Source organism: Syngnathoides biaculeatus, chromosome 4, assembly GCF_019802595.1.
Source record: "Syngnathoides biaculeatus isolate LvHL_M chromosome 4, ASM1980259v1, whole genome shotgun sequence".
Lineage (NCBI taxonomy): Eukaryota > Metazoa > Chordata > Actinopteri > Syngnathiformes > Syngnathidae > Syngnathoides > Syngnathoides biaculeatus.
In genome coordinates, this window is record NC_084643.1 from 10,703,183 (window position 1) to 10,728,119 (window position 24,937).

The window sequence follows — 24,937 nt, forward strand, 5'->3', positions numbered from 1 at the left end:
ACACAGGTGCGTCTTATGAATGTACCAAATGGTATTTCCTTTACGCATGTACTGGGTGCGCTCCGGAGGCCGGAAATCACGGTAGGCGACGTTCTCCCCTTCTTGATTCCCGCAAGCGTGACCTTCAGCTTTTTACGACGGCGCGACGCCGGTCGCCCACCGCGCATTTGTTCCATCTCTCAGAGTGAGCCGATGGCCTATCGCGCCACGGGGCAACCCCAACGGCCTCGTCGCACTAATCTGCAATTACGGGATGCGGCTGCCGATGCCATTTTCATTTCCGCTTTGATTCATTCAGCGTGATGCCCGGCCTGACGCTTTCATTAACGTCATTTTTTTGTCTTCTTTTAACTCTGAGGGATGCGACAGCGCGGTGGATGACAAACAAAGAGGCACAACGAACACACGGCCAATATCGAGTGCAAAGGGTTTAATTCTCATAATCTCGTTTCCATCCATTGACAAAGACGAACAGTAGAAATTGATCACAGATTTCTTTGAATCTAGACAAACTCACGTGTGGGAAGAAAAACTGGGTAAATGAAACTTTTATTGAGTGAAATTTACAGCAGCCTCACCTTGACTCATTCCAAATGACTTTTCATACGAACAACCTTTTTGTATATTTAATGTCCATTGCTAGGATGGACTGAGAAACGGATTTTTGTAGCAAAGCTTGACGGACCTCCAATTCAGTGGAACCTCTGAGGACGAGCGCGATCCGATTCGAGTTTGGCGCTGAATCTACGCGCAATGAACTTCGACCTCCTTTTTTTTTTTTTTTTTTTTAATCGACTCGCTAATCGCCGCTCGCTTTTCCAGTAGGCGGGGCTGTGGCCAAGGTTCTTCTGGGGCCAGGTGGTCCTGGTAACGAAAGTCGGCAACGTGGGTATGGGCTTGGGTATACAGTAGGTCACTTTCAGCATGTCTCAAAACCGCCAAATATGTCCTCTTTAGCTTTTACTGAAGGCCTAACAGGGTGGCTAGCAGCACACATTCTGGAACGTTTTTAGCTGTCACGAATCTAAAAAGATATTAACGTGAATTTGAATTGAAGTTCGCTGATTTCACGACATCTCCAGTGTATATCGTACTTTGCGTCTTTTGGAATAATTGTCGGAAAAGAAGAATCCGGAGTACTTCATTTGAGACTTGCTGCACTGAGACACAGTGAGGGACACGATCCGCCTGGAGTCTGTGGGACGGTTCTTTTAGGCGAGTCCGCAAAGGTTGAACTGAGAAGTCTTCTTTTGTCCTGCATCTGTTTGACCTTGATCCATTTCTAAACTTTTAACTGTGGAATCTTTCTATTTGTGTCCCCCCGTGCGTTTGCTCCCTTGGTGTTGTAGACCAACTGGTCCTTCACCGGCCATCTTGTGAACCGTCACTCTTCCTGTGAATATTCACAGATGTCAGGAAATTGTTGTAAGGAGATGATTGCTGATGCCATCGAAAATGTTTGTTTGACATAAATTTCTTTTCCTCCCTACGCTGAACTTGGACATCGTCCTCCTCAAAGAAATCTCTTGAGATGCGAAAGAAATGCCGACTCTGGGCCTGAAGAAGCTGCTCGCCGATGTTGCGCCGCGAGTTTGTGTAAAGGCTGCTTGGTCTCTCTCCAATGTAAAAGTTGTTGGAGTGCGTTTTGCGACACAATGCGGCGCAGAAACAACATTGTTGAGTTTGCTCGTGGAACCTCGTCAACATTCAAGAGTCCACTTGACTCAATTCTTCGACCTTTCCACATTACCGTGACGTGGATGACAGAGTCTACACAAATCCATTCTCACAGAATAAGCAAACCACACGCCCTGGTCCTTGCAGAGTTGAGATAATGTACGATACGTTGACGTCTCTCAGGATTGAGACTTGTGACTTTAGAGGCACGTTTCTCGCAACAACAACTGACACATTTCAACAGCAGGTACTCTACTAGGAACGAGGAACCTTTGCAGGAACACGACTAAGGGTCGTTACCTCGCTTATTGGGCCAGTACGCTGAACACCCAGGCACCTTCAGCACTGAACAACACGACTGCAACTTGAGGTTGTCAGTCAAATTCCAAATTGTGTGACCTCCAGGACGTGAGAGGTTCCACTGCACTGAAACGAATGACATTGTACCATCTGTTATCAAGCCGGCAGTGTGAGTAAAAGACGGCGCCGAGGGGGGAAAAAATTGCTTAGAAAAAGACAGGATGAAGGAAAACGTGAGCGCTCGCTTTCAGTGGCAGCACAATGCGTTCTCTCCGCGCACAATTGATATTCTTTGCGCTGGTTCGCCCAACGCGGCTCCGTCTGTGAAGTGTCTCTCGGCGATAGCGCTTCGTTATCGACACTTCTCAGTCGTCAGACACCATATCAAAAATATCCTCTATTCAAATGTTAAAAGTCTCTGTTTAAAAAAAAAAAAAAAGGCCTGAAATCTAGAGATAATGTGTATCAAACGTACTCATGAAGATTTGTCTAGAAAGGAACATTTGATGCCAATTAATACTTGCTCCAAAATCAGTGTCCATAACAGTGAGCTGGCTGCTGAACACATTGTCTGGGACAAATGGTGCAAACGGACAGGACATCATTTTTACCTGGCTTCAGTCAAGCAGGGAATAGGCCCACAGCTCAAAACAAGCACAAACACACACTTGTACTTCTTTAAGGCCAATTTCCAGATCTAAAATGTCCTCCTGTTGACTATTATGAAGCGTCGTGTCAACCAAGAAACTGAGGCCCACGTCACTGCGTAGTCTCCACAAAGTCGCACCGATCCGGCAGACTATTCTTGCTTTAGTGTGAAAAGTTTGGGACAAGGCTGGTTGAGAATTGAGCCAGCCCAACAAGGACGAGTACCAAATTCAATAAGTTTCTTTCCTGGACCACGCAAAATTCACTTAAACATTGTTAGCGTTGGATCGGTCACAAGGAACCTGAACCGATTTGTATTTTGCAGTCATTCAAAATCAATGACGTTTTTGTTCGAAAGCATGACTTCACCTACCTTGGCGCTCTTAAGCCACAAAGTTACAATCCAAGATTAACCCTGTTCTTGCTTTGACAAAGATGTCGTTCATTGTCGATCCACCAGTCACCGAACAGGTTCGGCCTTTGAACTCTTTTCGTTACCATTCCAAATTTAAAAAAAGGTTCTTGTTTGTTATGTCGTTACGTTTCCATCCAATCCATTTCCTCGTCAGGTTCACTGACTAACGTCACTTCTGTGAATACGAATGGATGGAAGCGAAGGCACCTTGAGTCAGTTTCTTACTTGGATGAAGTGCAATTAGTTCAATCAGCAGTCAAATATCACGACTGACTTGTCGATGATGAGAATTGAGGGCAAATTTGGCATTTGTGTGATTGCGTTTGTTACAAATAACTCGTGACGTTTGTCTCATTCAAAATCGGATTCTTTTCTGTAGCAGCTGTCCAAATGCAATAAAACGTCACGACTTTGTGAGGACTACAACAGATTTTGTCTGCACAACCCCCACCTCAGTCCTCATTTCACCGTGCCTGCATCGAAGTTCTTTCTTTTTTTTTTTTTAATTTCAGGTGCTCGGAATCCAAAGGCTGCGTTTATCCGTCGAAAATAAGATGGATGCCCCGCCTCCCCCGTCCGGCGTCCTTCGCAGGTCTAGCTGAAGGGTCTCAGAAGGACCTGCAAGGTAATGAAAGAGAGCAAAAAAAACATTAGAGGGAACACGGACGAGGGGCCCTTGACTGAGCGCTCTCGACGACAACTATTCGCACCGGGGGAAATGAAAGTATAAGCGAGGCGCGCACATGCATAGCGGCGCGCCGGCTGGAGGACTTCATTAAAAAAAAGCCTTCTTGACTGTACAATCTGTGGCCCCCCTTTGGCCTCTTTTCTCATCTTGTTGCGTCGCTTCTCGGAACGCAAGATCATGTCTGGGAACGCTGAAGAGGTAACGTCCGCAACCGTCGCCCAGCAGATGCCACGAGCCTGTAAAAATCCTGAAATCTCCACGTCAAGTCTATTTGAATCGTTTGTCTTTGTGTACATCCCGAGGAGGGTGTTTCTCTTGTACACCCACGACCACATAAAAATTGCCATTCCGCATTGTTCAGCCTTTCTCTGCGTGAGAGCCAACAGAGCAGCCACGCCGGCGAACTGCCCGAAGGGAAGATCCGTGTTTTGGGCGCAGGCTAGCTAAGCGCACGATGCATTTCTGACGGTTAGCCACTGATGCCAACGAAGGTGCCGAAGTTCTTACGTAGTTGGAGAGAGGAAACTCATGTCGGAGTCCAGGTGTATCGCGTGGCACCGTTTTAGTCAGTTTGGAAAACGGAGAAGTTAAGCAGTTTAACGATATGGCTTCACGATTCAGGACAACGTAGTTCCCAGTCTTTGGACATGATTTCAGCAATCATCTTCCAACTTTTGTTCAAGTTCACTTTACACGGTCTTTTGTGAGTGATCCAGCGTAGTGCAACGTGACTCGCAGCACAGGATCTGAAGAGCAGACATCGCTTCTGAGAAGCTGGGTCTACTTACTCGAATTAGCTCAATTATTCCAAACGGCAGGCGGCACAATGGCTCAGCTGGTAAAAGCGCTGGCCGCACAGCACAGTTCTGAGGACCCGGGTTCAATCCAAGCCCACCCTGTGTGGACTTTGCATGTTCTCCCGGCTTTTCTCCGGGCAATCCGGTTTCCGCCCACATCCCAAAAACCTGCAACTCTAATTGGACACTCTAAATTGCCCCTAGGTACGGCTGTTTGTCTGGATGTGCCCTCCGATTGGCTAGCGACCAGTTCAGGGTGTACCCCGCCTCTTGCCCCTTGACAGCTGGTATAGGCTCCAGCACTCCCCGCGACCCTTGTGAGGATGAGCGGCAAAGAAAATGGATTTAAAAGGGCTTGATCTCTTTATTGCAACACAGAATGACACACAAGGCATCTGTAAAGCAATAGTCCATGACGAAAACCCAGTATTTGTGGGTACGTGTCCGCGTACGCTGGGAAGGATTTACTGATTTTCTTGCGTCACGTTCAGGACAAGTATCAGTCAAGTGAGCCAAATCCCCACTTTGAAAGTTTAATGAATTTTCTCCATCATTTCTGCAAACTTGGAGGCACACGAGGACTCAATTATTTTGCTTTGCCGATTCCCTTCCAACTCCGTCTTTTTCAATCACGCCACTAAAGTGTGACAAAAAACGAGCGTCGGAGACACGGCGGCTAATTGATATTTACTGGGCAAGCGTGTGCGCGCAGCTCACTCTTGACACATTTATTGAGGTGGATTGCACACTTTTAAGGTGCGATCCGCCCTTGCCAGGTTCCAAAACCAAAGGCAAATAGAAAAAGAGACATCGGGGAGCGACAGCCGCAGTTTGACGTTTTTAAGAGGCTGCTGACAAATCAAACGTTAAACTCTGAAGCTGGTGTTCATTTTACAGGGATGTCGTATTGATCTCGAAGGGAGTCCAAGCCGAAAGGTCCGATAAATGTGCTTCATTGAGCTCGCTAATTCTCAACCGGTCTTCTTCGTGGCAAGATCCTTCGCCAATTCAGATCAAAGCTCTTTGCGGGTACACAAATATCAACAAGCGGGTTTCGTCTGGGCCTGATTCTCCCCAGCAAAAGCTTCATTGTCAGACATCTTCCAAAGAATATCCTGAGCGATTGGTTTGGCAACCAGTTCAAGGCGTACCCCGCCTCCTGCCTGGAGATAGCCGGGATAGGTGTCATGAGCAAGGCTTGGCCACAACCAGGCGGGGCGTGGCCGGGTCGCTGTTCTGGGCGCTGTCATCTCTGACACCTGTCGCCGGTCACAATGAGGCACTGCGATCAGACCAAGTATTTAACTTGGAGTTTTGTCACCGGCATTTGCCAGTTTCTTGCTTTGTGTTTGTGAGTATGCTTCACCGCCATTTCTCCGCTACTTGGCTTCAAAGTCATCGAACCCTGTTTCTCGTTTTTTTTTGGGGATCCTGTTTTCTTGGACTGTGTAATTGTGCATCTCTTTAGTTAAGAATAAAACCCACTGAACATTATGTCTATGCCTGGGAGTCCTGCATATGGGTCTGCCTCCTACCTGGAGATAGCCAGGATAGGCTCCGGCACTCCTCCGACCCTTGTGAGGCTAAGCGGCTCAAATAAATGATGGATTACCCTGCGGTGTACGACTTGCTAAGAGTGATTTTTTTTTTGTTTTTCTCTCTCCACTCCACTTGGAAAACGGTGACGCCCACAATGGTTTTCTGTTCAACCTGTACGACGTTGTTACGAAACAACCAAATCTGCCATTTGTGCTGCAGGCATTGTCCTCGCGGTCAACAACAGACAGAGGTTGATTTGGACCAGGATGTCAAGGCTCTTATCTCACTCCCTTTGTGAAAGCAGGAAAAGAAGTGATTTTGGATTTCATGAAGACATCAAATCTGTACATATTTTGGGGGATTATTTCTCATGGCACAGAATTAGGGTAACACGACACAAGAAAACATTGTTCGGGAATCGCACCGGTCTTAGTTTTTGTCCACTCTCAATCAATCGAGCAATTTCCTCTCCGGCGGTCGCTTCGCCGGGAGGACAGCGTTGGCTGCACAATGTTCGAGTTAATTATGGAAGCAGCAGGTGTAATCATTTGCCCAATTAGCTTTTACACTTCAGCGCTTCGTTCCGTCGCCAAAGCGAAAAGACGAGCGGCGGCGCCGCCGTGCCATTTATCAGCGGAAGGGTAATGAGCGAGCCGCTCCGTTTGTATTTGAAAGCTATCGCGTGGAGGACGGGCGAGACAAACAAGCGCCAAGGGCCCGTTTGATGGAAGACGGCGTTTGAAAGGCTGCCCGCGGTGCCCGATGTACTGTATGGATGCAGCGCCAACTAGCGGGGGCGGGGGTGGAATTGGTGGTGAGTGGAAGTCGTATATCATCAAGACGGGCTCAGGAGAACAGTGGTGAGCTGCTGTAGGGAGTCGGTCAAGACGCCTGAGTCAGTCCTGACTCACGACGGAGCCGGTTACGATACACCCCCCACCCACCCACCCATCTCTAAGCTGGGAGCCGATACATAAAGTTTTCCTTTCTTTGCCTGGAGTGAGTCACGTGTTGTTATCGCCGCTCAAACAGAGCTGCTCGACACTGTGGGAGATATCGAACCGGAGCAGAATATTCACAATGCCCGAGACCTGTTGTGCTGTTGGTTGTCACGACAGACGAGAGAGACATTCTCTGGAAAAGACCAGAAAAGATCGATGGATTTCCTGATGGATGGTGCCCAACAAAATACGCACGACTGCGTAGCGATCGCTTCATTTCCGGTAGGAATTATTCTTAATCTCAATATTATCAACTAGCATCTATCATGCCAAATTGACTCATTTCAGAACAATGCAGATTGAAAAAAAAAAAAATAATAAACATCTGTCGCAGAGAGGTTTATGTGTGGCAGCGATACGCTTCCGTGTACGGAGGAGCCGTCTCCCTGTCCTCTTTTTATGTGAGTTTGTGTAAAACCAGGGGTCATTTATTCAAATATCAATATTTGTATTGAAAAAATCTGAGTGGTTCCATCACGATGTGGGATTTATTCTTGATTGAGAACAGATCCAGCGACCAAGTATGCGTATGCGTCCAGACTTTTCTACGCTTTCAAACTCTGCCGTCTGAATCTCGACGACTTACTCACCAGATCCACGTGTAGATCCAGTTGTCCAAGACGGGTTAACAGTTCACTTTCTTATCGGCGAAAACATCGATTTAGGCATTAAATACGGGTCCTCTATGCTGAGTTTATCTAATTTTTCCACATACCTTCGTTTATTATCACCTTCTCAATGTTTAACGGTATCGGACAAGACTCCGGGCGTCGTGCTATAAGACATATTTTGCTGTCCCCTCCGACCAACTTAGCCTCGAAGAATGCTTTGCTAGACCGGCAATATGGCCAGTCATGTGACTTTATGACGTAGGTGCACGAGCTCCGTCGCTGAGATAAAATCTGTCGGAAAAAATGCCTTCAAATTAGAGGAAAAGATTTTTCTCAACAGATCTCCTCGACCATCTCATTTTGTCTGTTACTGAGCGAATCGCTTCTCCAATTTGCTGACAAGTCGGGTTAAAAAAAAGAACAAATAATCCACCAAATTCCCAAACATGGTCGCATCAAAATTATCATCATTTTTCCGACGGTTTCAGTACTTAATTAGCGTAAATGTGACTATTGGGAGAAGGGCAGTGTCGGCTGTAGAATAGGCCATGCACATGAGCTAACATTTGAGAGGCATTTGAAGTCATCGTTTCGTGTTTGTTGTTCCTTTTAGGAAAATTTCACAAAGACGGTGGCCATTGGTCACATTGCTACTGTACGAGACGCAAAAACGATTTTGCGAACATTTGTGGCGTTCTCTTTGGTCGTATGTGGGGTCTCTCGCATTTTTTCCTCCAAAGGTTAAGCATGTTAAAAATCTTCACGCTTTAGATGACACAACACAACGCAGACATTCGGCGAGATACGATCGTGTTAAATGGGATTTCCAGCGTTAATTTGACACCGCTGCCAAAACGCCTGATCGGGATCAGACTCGGATGAAAGGCTTTAATTAAAGTTTCATAGAACTGAACGGTTGAACCTTGCGCCCGCCGACCCTGCTTGCTCGCCGAAAATTGTGGTCGACGCAGATAAGATTTGACAGATACTCCACGAGAAGAAAATCCACTTCGGTGGACTCTCTTGGGGTCTGACGCTCATGTACAAACATGATTAACGATTTGTTATTAAAAAAAAAATAAAAATAAAAAAAAAGGAGTACATTTTAACTTTAGTCTAGCAGATGTGCCAATGTGGATTTTTCCTGTTTGTGTCATATATTGATGACTTGTTGCTGGGCAGAGTTGATCAGGATCGATCATGCCGACACTTCAAACCAATTGGAAACGTGGCAATGTTGTACTTTTAGGTCTGTTTGAAGAAACTGGGAGCTGATGTTGTTGTGCCTCTGGACAGCAAAATAAAATGATTCCTATCCATCCTCATGAGTGTCGCAGCTGTGGAAAATATTCAAATATACGATAATAATAAAGGCAGCACGGTGGATCTGCTGGTAAAGCGTTGGCCTCACTGTTCGGAGGTCACGGGTTCAATCCCGGAACCGCCTCTGAGGAGTTTGCATGTTCTCTGCGTGCCTGCGTGGGTTTCCTCCCACATCCCAAAAACGTGCAACATTAATAACCGGACACTCTAAATTGCCCGTCGGTGTGATTGTGAGTGCGGCTGTTGTCTCTCTCCGTGTGCCCTGCGATTGGCTGGCGACCAGTTCAGGGTGTACCCCGCCTCCTGCCCGTTGGGTTAGGGTTAGTTGGGATAGGCTCCAGCACTCCCTGCAACCCTGGTGAGGATAAGTGTCGAAGAAAATGGATGCCTGTACAATAGATATCTATCCATCCATCTTCTTCGCCGCTTATCCTCACGAGGGTCGCAGGGAGTGCTGGAGCCTATCCAACTGTCAAGGGGCAGGAGGCGGGGTTACCAGCCAGTCGCAGGGCACTTGGAGACAAACAGCCGCACTCAGAATCACACCGACGGGGAAATTTGTACATCCAACGAATGTTGCATGGGAGGAAACTCACCCAGAGAAAACCAACACAGGCACGGGGAGAACATGCAAACCGCAACAAGGCGGGGCCGGGATTGAACCCGGGTCCTCAGAACTGTGAGGCCAACGCTGAACAGCTGCGCCACCGTGCCGCCCTATAATAGATACCCATACATTTTCTTAGCCACTCGTCCTCACAAGGGTCACAGGAGTGCTTGAGCCTATCCCAGCTGTTAACGGGCAGGGGGCGGGTGGGGTACACCCTGAACTGGTCGCCAGGCAATCGCAGGGCACACAGAGGGAGACAAACGGCTGCACTCACAATCACACCTCGGGGCAATTTTGAGTGTCCAATTAATGTTGCATGTTTTGGGGACGTGGGAGGAAACCGGAGTGCCCACCCGGAGAAAACCCACGCAGGCACGCAGAGAGCACGTAAACTCCTCATAAGGGGGTCCGGGATTGAACCCGAGAGGCCAACGCTTTCCAGCTGAACCACCTTAAAAATAAAATTTCCACGTTCATGCGGAGGACTTATCAGTGCACAGAGCACACACACACACACACACATCCTCGCCATTTTTTTTCTCCTTTCCCGAGTTTGGAGATGCGACGGCAAAACGAACAGCGTCAATTTCCTCCCTCCACCGACAAGTTCATGAGCAAGCGAGCTAGCAGCCAAAGTGCTCGTGCGCCGTGCCCGTCGATGAAAGCGGCCGCGCTCCATCGTGTAGAACACGCCTCAAGTTTGAGACTCATTCGAGCGAAATGGTACGAGGTAAACAGCGAGGAATTGTTCGAATGGACGAGGGCCATCGGCTCTCTCCTTTAAACGAGACTTCCTGCGGTCTGGCCTCCCTTTGGCTCGATTCCCGCGCGTGCATAATCCAGATGTCGGCCCGAAAGGCCGCCGATGTCACGCGCCGGATTTGGATTCATCGGCGAGCGGGCGCCGCTCAAAAAGGGACACGGCACGTCTCAACAAATAAACACTCAGCGCGTTCGACCCCCGGATACTTATCGCACGCTGCCTTGCCAGTGGAAATAAAACGTGATGATATTGCAGAAGATATCTGTCCGTCTTTTTCCCCGTCGGGCTTGTCCTCGTTGGGGTTACGAAGTCATTCGCTGCCAGCTGCTTAAGCGCATTTTGACACTTTTAAGACCCGCAGAATCTGTTCTGTGACAATCATCATCATCACCTTCATCATAATATGATTTGTATGCATCGTAACGCGTCGTCGTCTATGACTCGCCTACTCCGGTGCGGATATTAAGAACCCTTCTAGGCCATAAATAGGAAACAATCAAATGAAAAACAGCAACTGCGGTGCCAAGTGCGCGTGCCTTCTTCGTTTTACAACCAAACAAAACACTCCTCATGCATACAAATATTCATCTTACGGAGCAGATGCCAACGTGTATGTACAGTAGAAGCGTGGAGACATTCCAACCATCTGGTTCCTGTTCCCTCGCTCTTATTTGTCCGGCAGGCATTTCATTTCATTTCCAAATTGTGACTTGCTTTATTTTGGTTTGATTACGTCGACGTTAACTGGTAGCGAGGCGGCACGGTGGAGCAGCTGGTGAAGCGTCGGCCTCACAATTCTGAGGACTTGGGTTCAATCCCGGCCCTGCCCGTGTGGAGTTTGCATGATCGCTCCGTGCCTGCGTGGGTTTCCCCCCACATCCCAAAAACATGCAACATTAATAATCGGACTCTCTAAATTGCCCCTAGGTGTGATTGTGCCCTGCGATTGGCTGGCAAGCGCTTCAGGGCGGACTCCGCCTCCTGGCCGTCGACAGCTGGGATAGGCTCCAGCACTCGTGAGGATAAGCGGCAAAGAAAATGGATGGATGGACAACCGGTAGCTAGAACAGGCTTGCGTTTCAACGCCGACTCTACCGAGACGAGCGGCACAGAAAATTGATGGATGGACGGTTAACGTCTCTTTCAACGCGTATGACGATCAACAATTGTTCAAATTGTTACTCACGGTTGTGAACGATTTCTTTTCAAATCCGTTTTGAAATGACAACAACTTGCGAGTCAACTCCGGACTTTGCGCTCGGACAAAGTGCGCCAAGCTGCCGTGTTTAAACGAGATCCGACTGCAAATGTGCGACAAAAGGCCATTTCTGAGCAGACCTCGACACCGGAGGAGGCCGTCGTGTGCTGCCAGCTCGGAGCAGATGGCGCCATTGGACATTTTCCATCCTCGCAGGGGGAAAAAAAAACATAAGCTTGATGCGTCTTTGAAGTCCTGCACCTGTCCAATTTGGCCACCGCCTCGACCTTGAGCAATCTCTTTCTCGAGGTTGGAAGATCCACACCCGCACATGTGGAAACACCTGTCTGCAGATGGGAGACCCGACTCGCGCTGGGTGACGACCCGTCTGTGCCAGATTTAAAAAAAAAAAAAAATCTAAACTGCCCCTAGGTGCGGCTGTTTGTCTCGACGAGCCCTGCGATTGGCTAGTTCAGGGTGGACCCCCCCCTCTTGCCCGTTGACAGCTGTGATTGGCTGCGGCACTTCTCTGATCCTCGTGAGGATAAGCGGCAAAGAAAATGGATGGATGGACTTCACCTTTTCTATGCCTCGTTCCCTCTCTCCGGTTTAGCTGTTCCAGATGTCATAATCAAATTGTTTTCATCTGATGTAGTTTTACAAGATAATTGTGTATTTTTGGTAACTAACATATACTGTAGGTCACACAATTTAGTACGCTCGCAACATTACGGTAGTGAACTCACTGGGCTGGTTCGGTCTCGGGTGGGAACCAAAACAGCAGCGCCGAACTACATGAAATTCAAGTGTGGACTCTGACGACTTCCCCGCATGCTATTAAAGATGACGTTATGTGATGACATGTAACGTTCGACTAAACTGACGTGATCGGTCCACAATGTTGTGTGCGTCCACGTTCACGCTCATGGGAGTCATATCTGATTGATTTTTTTCCTTTTCTTTGCACTTAGGGGCAGCGGGCGACTCCCTAACATTTACGGACAATTTAGAGTCAAGAAAGCTAACATGGAATATAGAGCTCGTGCACCTACGTCATAATATCACGTGACTTTTGTTCACGTCGCCATATTGCCGGTCAAGCTAAGCATTGCTCAATGCTAAGTCGGTTGGAGACGACACGGAAATATGTCTTGAAATATGTCGCCCAGAGTCTTGCCCGATACCGTCAGGCATTTACAAATGAAAATAAATGACGGTACGTGGAAAAATGAGATATTCTCGGCACGGGGGAATGCCGAAATCGATGTTTTCGCCGATAAAAAAATGGACTGTTAATTGGCTTCCGCCTCTCTTGGACAACTGGATCTACACGTGGATCTGGTGAGTAAGTCGTCGAGATTTACACGGAAATGTTTGAAAGCGTAGCAAAGTCTGGACGCATACAAATACTTTGTTGCTGGATCTGTTCTCAATCAGGAATAAATGCCACATAGTGACGGTTTTGACTGCTCGTGAACGCAGAAGCGTGTTCGGCCACACGTTAACCTTTGCCGGAATCCATCGGTCTTTTCAGCTAGTATGAAATACAAATACCAATATTGAAATAAATGACCCCTGGTTTTACACAAACTCGCATTAAAAAAAACACACAAAAAAAAAGGACGGAGTTGTCTCCATGGAACGTACGTGGAAGCGATTGCGGCCACACTTAACCTCCGTAAACCTCTGCGACAGACAGTTGTTTTTTTTTAACACGCATTATTGTCAAATGAGCCAACTTAGCATTATAAATACCTTTTGGGAATTTATTCACCTGAAATAAACTGTTGCAGACCAGTAACCACGTGTCTAGTATGACTCCCGAAATGTTCCAAAATGAAGCCTCCCCGAGTAGCCACCGTGCCCCATCTGTAGTTGAGTAAATAAAGGCCCCCGAGCAACTAATTGTGAAAATATGTGAATAAGTGTTCCATTCCGCTACAATGCATTCACCAGAGCGCTTCAACATTTGTTTCAGATATTTTGGTTTTCACTGCTGCATAAGAATGCAAGAGTGCTAGTGAATAATATCCACCTCTATTAATAGACAAATGTGGCGGGGAACTATAACAACATCAAGCAGCAGGTCAAATTCCTGGATGTGTACGGAACAATTTACTCGGGCCACGTTGCATCTTTTCATTCAATTCAATTTCAAGCATTTTTTCTTTTTCTTTTTGCATAATCACGCTGGCAGATGGACAAACAAGACAGCAGATGTGGGTGAAGATTAACATGAAAATTGTTTATGTAACGCACTGCCGCTCCTAAAAGACACAGCGTTTGCCCCACATTTCGGGCTCGGTCGTGATTTCACTTGAATTTATTCTTTGTCCCGTTCCTGGTTCGCACGCCGGACGTAGCGGAGTCGAGGCCGCGTGTCAGCGCAAAGGTCGCGTGAGGCACTTTGCCTTATCTGCTGTAGACTAATGCAGCTAATTAAGGGCATCACCGCAAGGAAGGTGCTACTATTCTCAGCTAACTCCGGGGGATGCTGTCTCCCCAACTCGGCCCGCTGGACACGCGCCGCATGTGCGTGCACATATGCACACACTCCGTTTAGAAAGTCACATGCGGGCAAAGTTGTTTTTTTCTTTCTTTGAACAGAGCTTTACTGAGCACAATTTGATAGCGACATCCTCAAACTTGACCGGATCGTGATTGAAAACAACAGATTTTAGATAACAGATCTATCCAAGCACGGTTATGGAGATAGGATGGGCCCGTATTGCTGGGACTCAATTTTCAACTAATCTGGTTCAAAACCGTATTTGCTGTGTCATGGTTTGTAGAGGTCGGTCCAAGGTCAAATTAGTCAGTACAGTACACGTTACTTGTCAGAGCTCCGTAGGCTCAATGTACCTTTCTGACCGGTCAATCGCTCTTACAATAATAGCCAATCAGATAGCCGCATTGTCTTAACCGCTGGCTTGACACGCCCCTGCCGCCATGTTGTCCCACAAGCAACGCCGCTTGTCAGTAGCGGGCGCTTGGAAAAGTTCATGTTACGAAGAAAATGGACCTCAGTTGCTCTCGGGGAACGAAAGACATCCTGCTAGCTTACGAGGGGCCCGCTTGATTCATTTTCCAAAGCCGAAAACACCGTTGACCAAGTGTCTACGATGGGTTAAGGCTCACGGAAGAGCGCATGTACAGTTAAATGCGGACAATATCCACAAACACAAGGCTGTATGTTCGAAGGTAAGTGAGGGAGAAGTATCTGCTCTGAGTTTGTGCAGGAGAACAAGTTTCACTTTGTCAGCGTATCACTGACCTGCTGAATGAAGTGTCATTTTTTTATGGCGAAGAGTATGGGGTTAGTGATCCGTAAATGCGCCACGTCATGCAAGAGAAACGTCGATTTGCCTATTTGTATCACGTCGGACTTTTGAGACTGAGCACTGGGTTCCATTACGAGCCAAGTCACTCACTTATGAAGACTCCAATGACATTACTGGATATCTTTCCAAGTAAAAAGTACTCACCCTGCTTTACATGCGCAGTACGATTCCACTATTTTATCCAGTTGGATTTCAATATAGGAAGTTTGTTGAGCGTCACTGGAACGTCCTGCTCCGTCCAAACTCTTAATTTCGTGTACATATCCTTGCGTGAAATAGTTGAGACCTCTTTGTAGAACTCTCTCGGACAAGTCTGAGGCATTTGGCAAAAAACATACCCCAATATTATCTGGAATACGTGATGGAAAATCAACTTGGAGCATGTTATGTTCACTTGCCATTTTGAAAGCTTGTGGAACATGGCTAGGCGGACGGAGCTTGAGGTTGCTATCGGAAAGGTCGGTCGTCAATCATCTTTAAAATCATGTATTGGTTCATTCATTTCAAACGTCATCCAATGACACGAGTTTGCAGAGGCAGCTGTGGTGAACATAACCATCATCTTACAATCATTTGATTGAATTTTCATAATATCCAACGCAAGTACGTCGAGGTCTTCAAACGTCGCCGTCTAACTTTCTGGTTATTTGGCGAGGTCAAAAACAACTATGAATTTTTGATAACATCTGATGCAAGATTTGCCGAAGGACTATTTTCCAGTCAAACTCGCAAAGGTTAGTCGCCAAGTCAGACCACTGATTTAGTCTCCTCGAGTCACTTCCTGGTTTGTGTCGTAGAAGATCTGAAACGCAAAGGAAACAGATTTCCACGTTTGCGCCGCGAAATCATAAATTAAACAGCGGTCCTCGTTAGTACCAGAAGCCTCCGTTCGGACAGATATTTACCCCCAGAGTTTCCGTACAGTCAACCCACTCGCTTATGAAATATTAAAATGAGCACTCTGTACATTTGAGTACCGACTGGTGTGGTTGCCGCTCAGTCGCACGGGTTCCGATTCTGGATTGCAGACGAAAAGTCCAGAGCTGAGGCTGGAAACCAGGAAGCTTCAACGCGAGTGAGGCTGACGTGCTAAGCACACGAATCAGCCACAATTCAAGGACCACGCGAACAAGCATAAGCTAATAAAGTCGAGTGCAGCCAAACACGCATTAGCGCACACATGCAATTGCCCCCATTGTGCCTCCTTGTGACAAACACACTCACCGCTCGGTCTAAATCTGTGTGCGTACGTCTCGGAATCGGCGGTGCGGCCCTCTCGGTGCTCTATTCCGCCTCCCCCGTCTCCCGTTTTCCAGCGTCGCCGTTTGAATAATCCCCCGAAATTGGACTGGAGTAGCAGGCGCTCACTTAATAGAAAAGACTACGAATGACTCGAGGTTTGCGTATGATGAGACGGGTCACGGGGCTGGTCGTCAAACCGTGGTTGTGGTGGATTTGCGGAGGATGGTTTTCTGGGGTTTGAGGGCGCCCGAGCGGGGAGGCGCGCAAGGCGGCGGCGGGGGGGCGCTCGCCTTGGGTGGAAAACTGTGGCTGACCGAGAGGCCGCCGTTTTCCAGCATTAGTTGGCGAGGATGAGGAGGAGGGGAGGAAGGAGCGCAGCAGTGCACGGGGCTGAGTCGCATGTCGTTCAGCTCGGCCTGCAAGCGCAGCTCTGAGTCATCCACGTCATACTGGAGGTCGCAGTCCGGACAGTAGCCGTGGTACTGGACCTTCTCGCTGAAACGGACACGCTCCCTCTCGCGGGGCTCCCTGCCGGGGGCCTTGGGGCATTTGTTCTTTTCGTGGCGGAGAAGGGGCATGGGCCTGGGGAGCGTGGGTACCAGGCCCGACTCCGGCACACCGCCGCCGTCATTGGTAATGAAACACGACGTCGGGGAGAATAAATCCCGGTTCGGTTTCAACGAAAAAACGCCCCCGTTCTTCAGTAAGGATCCGTTAGCCTTGGATAGATTCCCTGATAGGACAAATGTCGGCTGAGGCGTCGTCTTGCCGGCGTAATCCTCGGCTCTCGCCGAGGTAAGTCTGGGGGGCGGCAAGGGCGGGTGCGCCTTCTTGTGGACGGTCAGAACCGCGGGAGGGAGGGCGAGGATCGGGGCGACGGGGGCCGGCGGTACAAAGAGGCAGTCGTCAGCGAGCAGCTTCATCTTCTCCAGGCTGGACGCCGCGGTGGTGATGGTGGCGGTGGAACTGGAGCTGGAGTTGAGCGTGTCCGTCTTGGAGCTGTCCGTCAGGCCGTCCTCCTCCAGCTGCAAGTCGCACGTCAAGGTGTCGATATCGTGGACCACCTGGCGGAGACAGGACGCGTCACGTGATAAATGACATCGTGGCGGTAATGAGCGTTTCCTCCTTCTAAATCAATGCATTGAAAAGCTCAAAGTGTAACATTTGAAACGGCTACACTTGGATTCTGGAGATTACAAATCGATTGAGATATCACACCGACACAAGCACCACGGGGAGAAAAAGAAATAGCAATTTATGGGGGAGGCCATAAGCCTGCCAGACTCGCACCTGATTGATGGACTGCAACGATCCCGTTCCTAAAAAAAAAAAAAAAAAAAAAAAAAAAAAGCGTAAAAAGTCAAAAAGATCCTGCATGGAATTGGCAGCTGGACACAGACTTGAATTCGGGAGCAATTCCAGATCTGGATCGATTTTAAGATCTGCAAACAATCCATCACCTGATCAGACGACTCGAGAGAAAATCTGGAGATGGTTTGATTTATTAACTAGGGTTAGAAAAATCCAATTTGGTTGAAACTGGTAAGCAGTGAAATCATAGAAGATGACAAAAATGGGTCAAATTTAATTTGCATTTCGAAACATATTTAATGACATTAACTTTAGAAGAATACCTATCCTTCATCAAAATAAAAAAAAAATAAAAATCTCCGCAAACACAAAATAGAGCATCAACTTGCATAAAAGTGCACAGACATCCCACCCAAAAAGTTGCATCACGATTCTGTATTCCAGTCACTCACATTTAAAAAAATGTACGGGTGTGCTCAGTCATGCCCGCAGATATAAAGTTACGGGTGTGTGTTGTGTTTGTAATTGTGAGTGCACCCCTTTCAGAGCGGAGGGGGGGCGAGGGGGGGCGGTGTCACTTAAACTGCGCTGGATCAGTTTTCATGTCCGCTGAGTGTGCGACAAGTGCGCAATTGCGCAGTTGCGCAGCTTAGAGGGAACATTGGTCAAGACTACACAAAATAAGCGACGTCTTTCAATATCTATGTACTTCTACTCGTAACAAATATTACGCACGTGATTTTTCGAGCTCCACTGTGCTTACGTACGCGCCCGTCAATTCACAGTGACTGCTGTATTCTGTACATATCTATATATTCATTCAGTGATCTGGATTGAAGATCATTTTCAATGAGCCACCAAATCCACCAACATTTTTATTCTTTGATGGAAGAAAATAAAATGCAAAAACTGCCCTTTTGCTGTGCAGCCCCCCACCCACCGTTTCAGAGAGAGCAATGTTGACATTACTGCCGGACAAACGGTTTTTCCAACTGTAGAGGACGTCGGAAATCACATCAGGTATCGGCCCCGCAAGTGCCACAAAATGACTGCAAGACGATGATTTTTGGTGATGTACGTCGTGCGCCAAGGTGGAAGAGGAAACTGGAGAGATGCATTGTGGGAGACTCCAATGTGTGAGGAAATTAGGCCAAGAACACAACGGCTTCCAAAGAGTGAATTATACAAAGGAGTTTGCCGCCTACTGTGCGGTAAACACAGAGGAAGTATCTCTGCCGACGACTCTGCGTTGTCGGAGAAAAGCAGATAAATAAACGTTTGCTAGTGGTCCGCGAACAACGCGAGTATCGGAAAGGAATTAGACCAGGCATCAATTCCTGGCAATCAAAAGCCAACAAAGCGCAACGTGTGGCTCTGAACACAAAAGCAGTGAAACGGCTTACTATCGCCGCTCCAGCATCAATGGGATCATTCACACGGGATGCAGCTTGTTAAAAAAAAAAAAAAAAAAAAGAAAGAAAAAAATGATAAATAAACGCAGTCCTGGGACATATGACTCTATTTGCGCACATTTTGCTTTTGTACAGCCGTTCACGTCGCTTTAAAGTCAATTGCGGTCTCCTGGGCTGAATCGAGCGTGACAATCGCGGTTGTGAGATTGGGGAAGCTAACGTAGCGAAACACGTTGTGCGTTACACCTCAACGTGACGAAAGCCGGCCCACATTTGAGGGGAATTGCACAAGATTGGTCTGCGTCGGCTGGCAATCTGAGCAGAGAGCATCCTCAACCCGGATGTCAATTGCGATGACATTTTTTTCATGAGCAGGAGAAGCTAGCTTGAGGAATTCATTTTACTGACCCCCCACCCCACCCCACCCCCTGACATCTTTTTTCATGAAACAAGAGAACTACCTCAATCCCATTTTCGAAGATAGATTAGTATTATATTAGGAAAAAAAAAAAAAAAAAGCGGCCTGGCTACATTATCAGTCACAGACCTCTGGACTCAAATGCAGGACTCCGAGACGCGAGAATGATGTCAGGAATTGTTTATTCAAGGAACGGGGCCATACACGGTGTATGCAGTCCGAGAAGGCGGAGGCACAAAACGCTAACCAAATCGTGAAGCGAGGTCTGATCACTACGAGACAAACTAGGAAAGATGAGCTAGGACTTGACTATGAAACATAAACTACGACAGGACAAAACTCTGGTGGCACAGAAACGGTGTGACGAGGATAGCTCAACACTACACTATTCTCAGCGGTGGAGATTCCTACTGTCAGTGAATGCAACTCAATAACACAGGACATTGAGCTGACCAATGCCAGTGACAAAAACGCCAACTTGTCAGGCGCCCCTCTTGGCAGTGGCCAAAAGTCTTGCTCATGACAAGTATCATGGTAGCTCCGTCGACCGGCTCCTGCTTTCCGGAAACCTCACCGTCACCACTTCATCATCATCTCTCAGAGGTTTAGAACTCAAAGAATAACCACGACCACACCGCTTTCAAGATTCTTGAACTTTGGAGAGGATCTCGTCGGCCCAGTCTGCCTTGAAACCCGGATGGGGAACTGCAGTTCTGGCTGTCCTTCAGGAACCACACAAGAATTACAAGTCCAGCAAGGAGTCTTTGGATTTTTTCCACGCAAATACTGTTCTCCGCAGATTGTTCTGGTTTCTTTTAGGTGGCCTGCTTAAATATAGTAGACCACGTGATCCCCGAATTAGCTTTTATTGGTCTGCAGAATGCAGATTTCTTCTTTTCTGAGTTCAAGCAACGGCGCAGGGGGCGGACCCAAATGCAGGACTTCGAGACAGAGGCATAATGTTCAATGTGGTTTATTCCAGAAACTGGGTCATACACGGTGTAGCAGTCCGGCAAGGCGGAGGAACAGAAACACTAGGCAAGGCAGGATCCAAAAAACATACAGCAAGGGTTCGATGACTTTGAAGCAAACTAACTCACTCAACAGGACAGGATCAAAGAAAAGGGCACAGAATCGATGTGACTCGGGTTACTCGAAATCACGCGTAGAAGCGGAGAGTCCCACAGGCAGCGAATGCAACTCACTAACGCAAGGCAACGAAAACAGTTCTAATGTCCAATCACAGTACGAATGTGAAACAGTTGTGACCAGTGACAGGTGTCACCGCCCAGAGCATTGGCCAGGCCACGCCCCTCTTGGCTTTTTTAATGATCCGATTTTTTTTAATGCAGCTAACATTGCCTAAAAAGCCTTTTTTTTTTTTTTTTTTTAATAAATCGTACAGTAATGTTCCCCCAGAAGCGACAGATGTAGCCGATCCAACTAAACTTGGTGTCTTTAGCGAGTGTCATTTTTGGGCAGTCACGCCGCTACTTGAATAGAGAAGCGTAATCTTATTTCAGTCGCTACATCAAAGTCCAACGATCCACTCGCTGAGCTTGCCACACGATGTAAAAGCCAGCAAGGAAGCCTTTTATCTACCAGTCCTCCTTTTATATTTTGATGACCTGCGTTGTTATTTGTCTGCATTTCCGTTCCACCGTCTTCTTTTTCTTGTTCCCGAGTTCAGTGAGGCAGAGCAGAAAGCAGCAGATCATGTAGCGTCTTGAACGCAGACGCATTATTTGTCAGCAGATTTTGGGAACAACTCAATCTTGATTTTTGGGGGAAAAATAAAATGACCTCAGAGCATTTCTGTGGAAGACGCAGGAATGGCCGGACAGCGTATTTAATGTTATCTGGCGATGATTTTGAGGGACGAAAGGGACCACGGTGTTCTCTGAGAACATCAAGTACAAGTTTTTTGTGTTGTAGTCTTACAACATGAGCCGTAGCAGAAGGCCCACCGCTGATCGAAAAAAATCAGCGCATACACATCGAGTGGTATGGCGATTGGCTGAAGCCATCTTGGTACTCCCAAAACACGTGGAGGACATGGTTTACAGGTTGGATTATGACGGGGGTTTTCTCACTTTGGCATGTAGAATTGAAACTGCTCGTGTGACCTTGACGCTTTTTTTTTTTTTAACTTCCCGCAACATGAATGATTTTTTAAATTTGACTTGGTAAGACAAAAAAAGGCAAAGTGCAAAGGAAAGACAGAACACCGTGACTCGCAAGAAACCTTGCATACTACCTAGGGCCCGATTTCTGTGACATGTTAACTTTTCCCAATATATGCTGTGAAGCACTATCACCATAACATCGCAAAAAAATAAGCATTTGAGTTTGTTTTCAAAACGAGACATAGGCATTTTTTTTTTTCAGATTTACGAAACTCGCGGAAAAATTATCCAGCTCCGAACGGATAATTTTGGCGAGAGCTTCGTAAATCTGAAAAAAATGCCTATGTCTCGTTTTGAAAACAAACTCTTCATTTTTTTGTCATAAAAACATACCATTTCAAGTCAATTAGTTTGATACATTTTTCGAAATAAGTACTCGCAATGGGAAAATACATGCTAAACACATTGTTCATTCGTCGTCTCAGAAAATTTACACTTGTTTCCTCGCATTTGAAAATCAAATTCAATTTGCAGAGTTCTGTACTATGAAATTCATCAAAAATTTCACAGAAAATGTGTTTTCTTGCTTATCCACTGATAAAGTTTGGGAAAATATTGACATCGCTTTTTCGCGAAAAACCGTCAACCTATAAAGGTGAGGCGGTGAACAGTGAACAACAACTCTTAACAAAACTTTGTTCAAGTGAATTGAGCTCATCAGAAAATTAAAAAAAAACCCTTTACTATAACAGTGCCAAAGTAAATCTTTCTAACTTAGCTGTGGAATGTTTTGTCACAGCCATGAAACTGTCGATTAACGCCGCACAGGTCGGCATGGTTGTTTTGGGAGGATCAAGATGGTGGATGGCGACTTCACTTTTGGTGGCCAATGAGCCATGCAGTCTTTTTTCGGGGGGGGGGGATATCAGTGAGGCCCCAAATCTATCTGCCTTTTGCCTTACGCAAAGAACAGACAAGTGAGAACTGTGTCTGCTTTTAAACAGCAGATACTGTATCTGTGTTTAGATGCGTGAGGATGACAGCATCTGGTGTGTCATACTGTGTAACCGGAACCGCTTTGGACACAAAATACTGGATGAACTTTAACAACCCCCCCCCCCAACCCCCAACCCCCAACCCCAATTCCATGCCAGTGCAGTTTAAACACAACAGCAACATGAAAAAGGGTTTTTGCAATCACCGTCAAAATCAGAAGGCTCATTGATTGCTTACTTTTGATTTCAGGCTCGTTCTGCTTTGAAGCGCTCATGAAAATTACAGCAACAACAACACGCCGTCATTCATTTTTAAATAGCCGTGCAGCCCCGGCCCACACCGTTCCTTTCATCTTCAAGACTCGTGATGGAAATTTGCGTCTCGCGTTTTGACCGACAAGAGGAGAAAACGGAGCGAGCGGCAAAAAGGCGGATAACGTCGAGGCCCGGCCAGATAAAAGTCACGGCGCTAAACTCTCGCCGCGCTCCTAAAACGGATCATTTGTTGGGACACGTGCAAGACGCGAGTGCGGCATCCCGGCGTGCAGCCGCCGCTGCAGGCCAGCCACCATCCGGGCCCGTGCCAAACATCTGTGCGGGGAGCCTCCTCAAAGCCGGGCTCGTCTCCAGCACCCCCGTCGATCAAGATACGCGCATTTCAAATGGATTCCGGGCCGAGGCTGGCATTGATAGCAACGGCCCCTCGGGGCATCTTTTCAGCTTGTGCGCTGTCCCAACAAATGATGCTCGGCACAATTTCCTGCGAGCAACAAAGGGAGGTTGAAAAGAAAGAAGATCGCGCGCACAGAACAACAAGAGACTGATTACGGTGCCTTCGTGCTCTTATTTTTCTCTCCCGATGCCCAGTGGGAGACGCGCCGAAAACAGCGCAAAGTCAAAGTTGCAGGGCATAAAAGCCAAAGAAGTTGCGCTTGCACGTCTGTGAGGCTTCTTCTGAGAGTTCAGATCTTTTTGACAAGAGGCCTGAAATAAGAGAAGATGAGACCGGGACTTGGGTCGGCATGTGCTCCAGGATTGTGCCTGGGTGATGATGAAACCTGATGTAAAAACCATTCGAGGGGAACGTCGGCTCCCAATCCGTAAAGCTTGGAAGGGAGTCAAAGTGACGGGACTTTTCAGCACCTCCTGTGCCACATGTCTTCCACAAAGCAAGGGGGGGGGGGGGGAAGGCGCTTTGGGCGCTTGTGTCATAATAAGGAGCTCGACATATTACTAGCGTCGTTTCAAAACACATTCGAACATTTGTTGTGTGCGCGGGTTTACCTCTTTCAGCTCCTTGGCCACATCCTTCAGGTCGCCCAGGATGGTCTCCAAATTGTCCACGATGGTCTTGATCTCCCTCTTCACTTGCACTTTGGAGACTGCTCCGTCCGCGCCGTCGGCTGTCCCGGACATGCTGGTGGACACTTTACGGCCGCCCCGTTCCCACCATCGCGTCAGCCAGTGCAACCGTCTTCACGCCGAGCAGAGCCGAGAACACTTTCTTTCTTTTTTTTTTTTTTTTTTTTTTTTTTTTGTGGTGTGTGTGTGGCCCATGCCCGCCCGCCTTCCCGTGTTGTTATATTTTCTCCCACTCAGGTGCCGACATCATCGCGGCCGCCGGCCGGGGCAGGACGCCGTCGCTGCCAAGGCGGCCAGCTAACGCCGCCCGCCAGCGCGCATGCGCACTCCGGGGTGTAAATATCGTGTCATCGCGTCTACGCGAATGTCGACTTCCAAGATGAAGCGCAAAAAAAAAAAAAAAAAATGGGGGGGGGGGGCGAAGTTGCGCGCACGCCAGAAGCAACCTCGATCGTTCCGATTCTCCACGAGCGCCGACAATTTTCGTCATAACACGCCCCGCTGTCACAATTTTATCATTGGGAAAATGTCCCCGGAGGAGGAGGAGGAGGAGGAGGAAGGGGGTGGGGAGGGGTCGCCGCCGCTTCACGTCAGTCCGGCCGCGGTTTCTCTCAGGCAACCCCTGCTCGGTACCATCGCGGCTCCGTTCGAGAGTCTGGAGCGTTCGCCACGGGAAGATGCTTTCTCTCTCTTTTTCTCTCTCTCTTCATCCTCATCCTCATCCTCTTCTTCTTCGTGTCCCTCGCCACTAACATTTGAATAAAAGTGATAACATGCTCAACAATTAGGTTGTCACTTAGCTCGAAAGTGGAACGTGTGACTAAAACATTAAATATCAATCGATAATTAGTCTACGTACCCATGTGATATTTGTGTGATGGAACGACACGAGACTAAGAAAAATCATTATATAACATGCACAAGTTAATCTTTTTGAGGGTTGGTAGATGTGGCTGCGTTCAGAGTTAACCCATCACATTCAAAATGATATTTCAAGTGGTGCTCACCGACCGCAAATGAGTGGAGTCTGCATGTCCTCCGCTAGCCCATGTGGTTTTTCTTCGGATACTCTGGTTTCCTCCCGCATCCCCAAAACATGCATGCTAGGTTACATGAAGACACTAAATGAGTCTTTGGCTACACGTGCCCTGCAATTGGCA

At 47.6% G+C, this 24,937-nt stretch overlaps 1 protein-coding gene across 2 annotated transcripts; it reads right to left on the reverse strand.

Moving 5' to 3' along the window:
* Positions 1-415: 415 nt before the first annotated feature.
* Positions 416-24,115, reverse strand: prr16 (proline rich 16). 2 transcript variants are annotated; one of them, XM_061818342.1, is made up of 4 exons: positions 23,700-24,115; positions 16,136-17,217; positions 15,056-15,451; positions 416-3,658 (listed from the first exon to the last, which is right to left on the reverse strand). In XM_061818342.1, the coding sequence occupies exons 1-2, from the start codon at positions 23,829-23,831 to the stop codon at positions 16,345-16,347; spliced, it is 1,005 nt and encodes a 334-aa protein (XP_061674326.1). In that variant the 5' UTR covers positions 23,832-24,115; the 3' UTR covers positions 416-3,658; positions 15,056-15,451; positions 16,136-16,344. The 2 variants fall into 2 exon arrangements, with proteins under 2 accessions (XP_061674326.1, XP_061674325.1); XM_061818341.1 differs by lacking the exon at positions 15,056-15,451.
* Between the last annotated feature and the right edge of the window lie 822 nt (positions 24,116-24,937).

Excerpts from the sequence above, each read along its gene's own strand:
- prr16 (XM_061818341.1), bottom strand. The coding sequence starts at position 23,831 with ATGTCCGGGACAGCCGACGGCGCGGACGGAGCAGTCTCCAAAGTGCAA. Across the intron at positions 17,218-23,699 it reads TGGCCAAGGAGCTGAAAGAG|GTGGTCCACGATATCGACAC; the intron begins GTAAACCCGCGC and ends TGTCTCCGCCAG.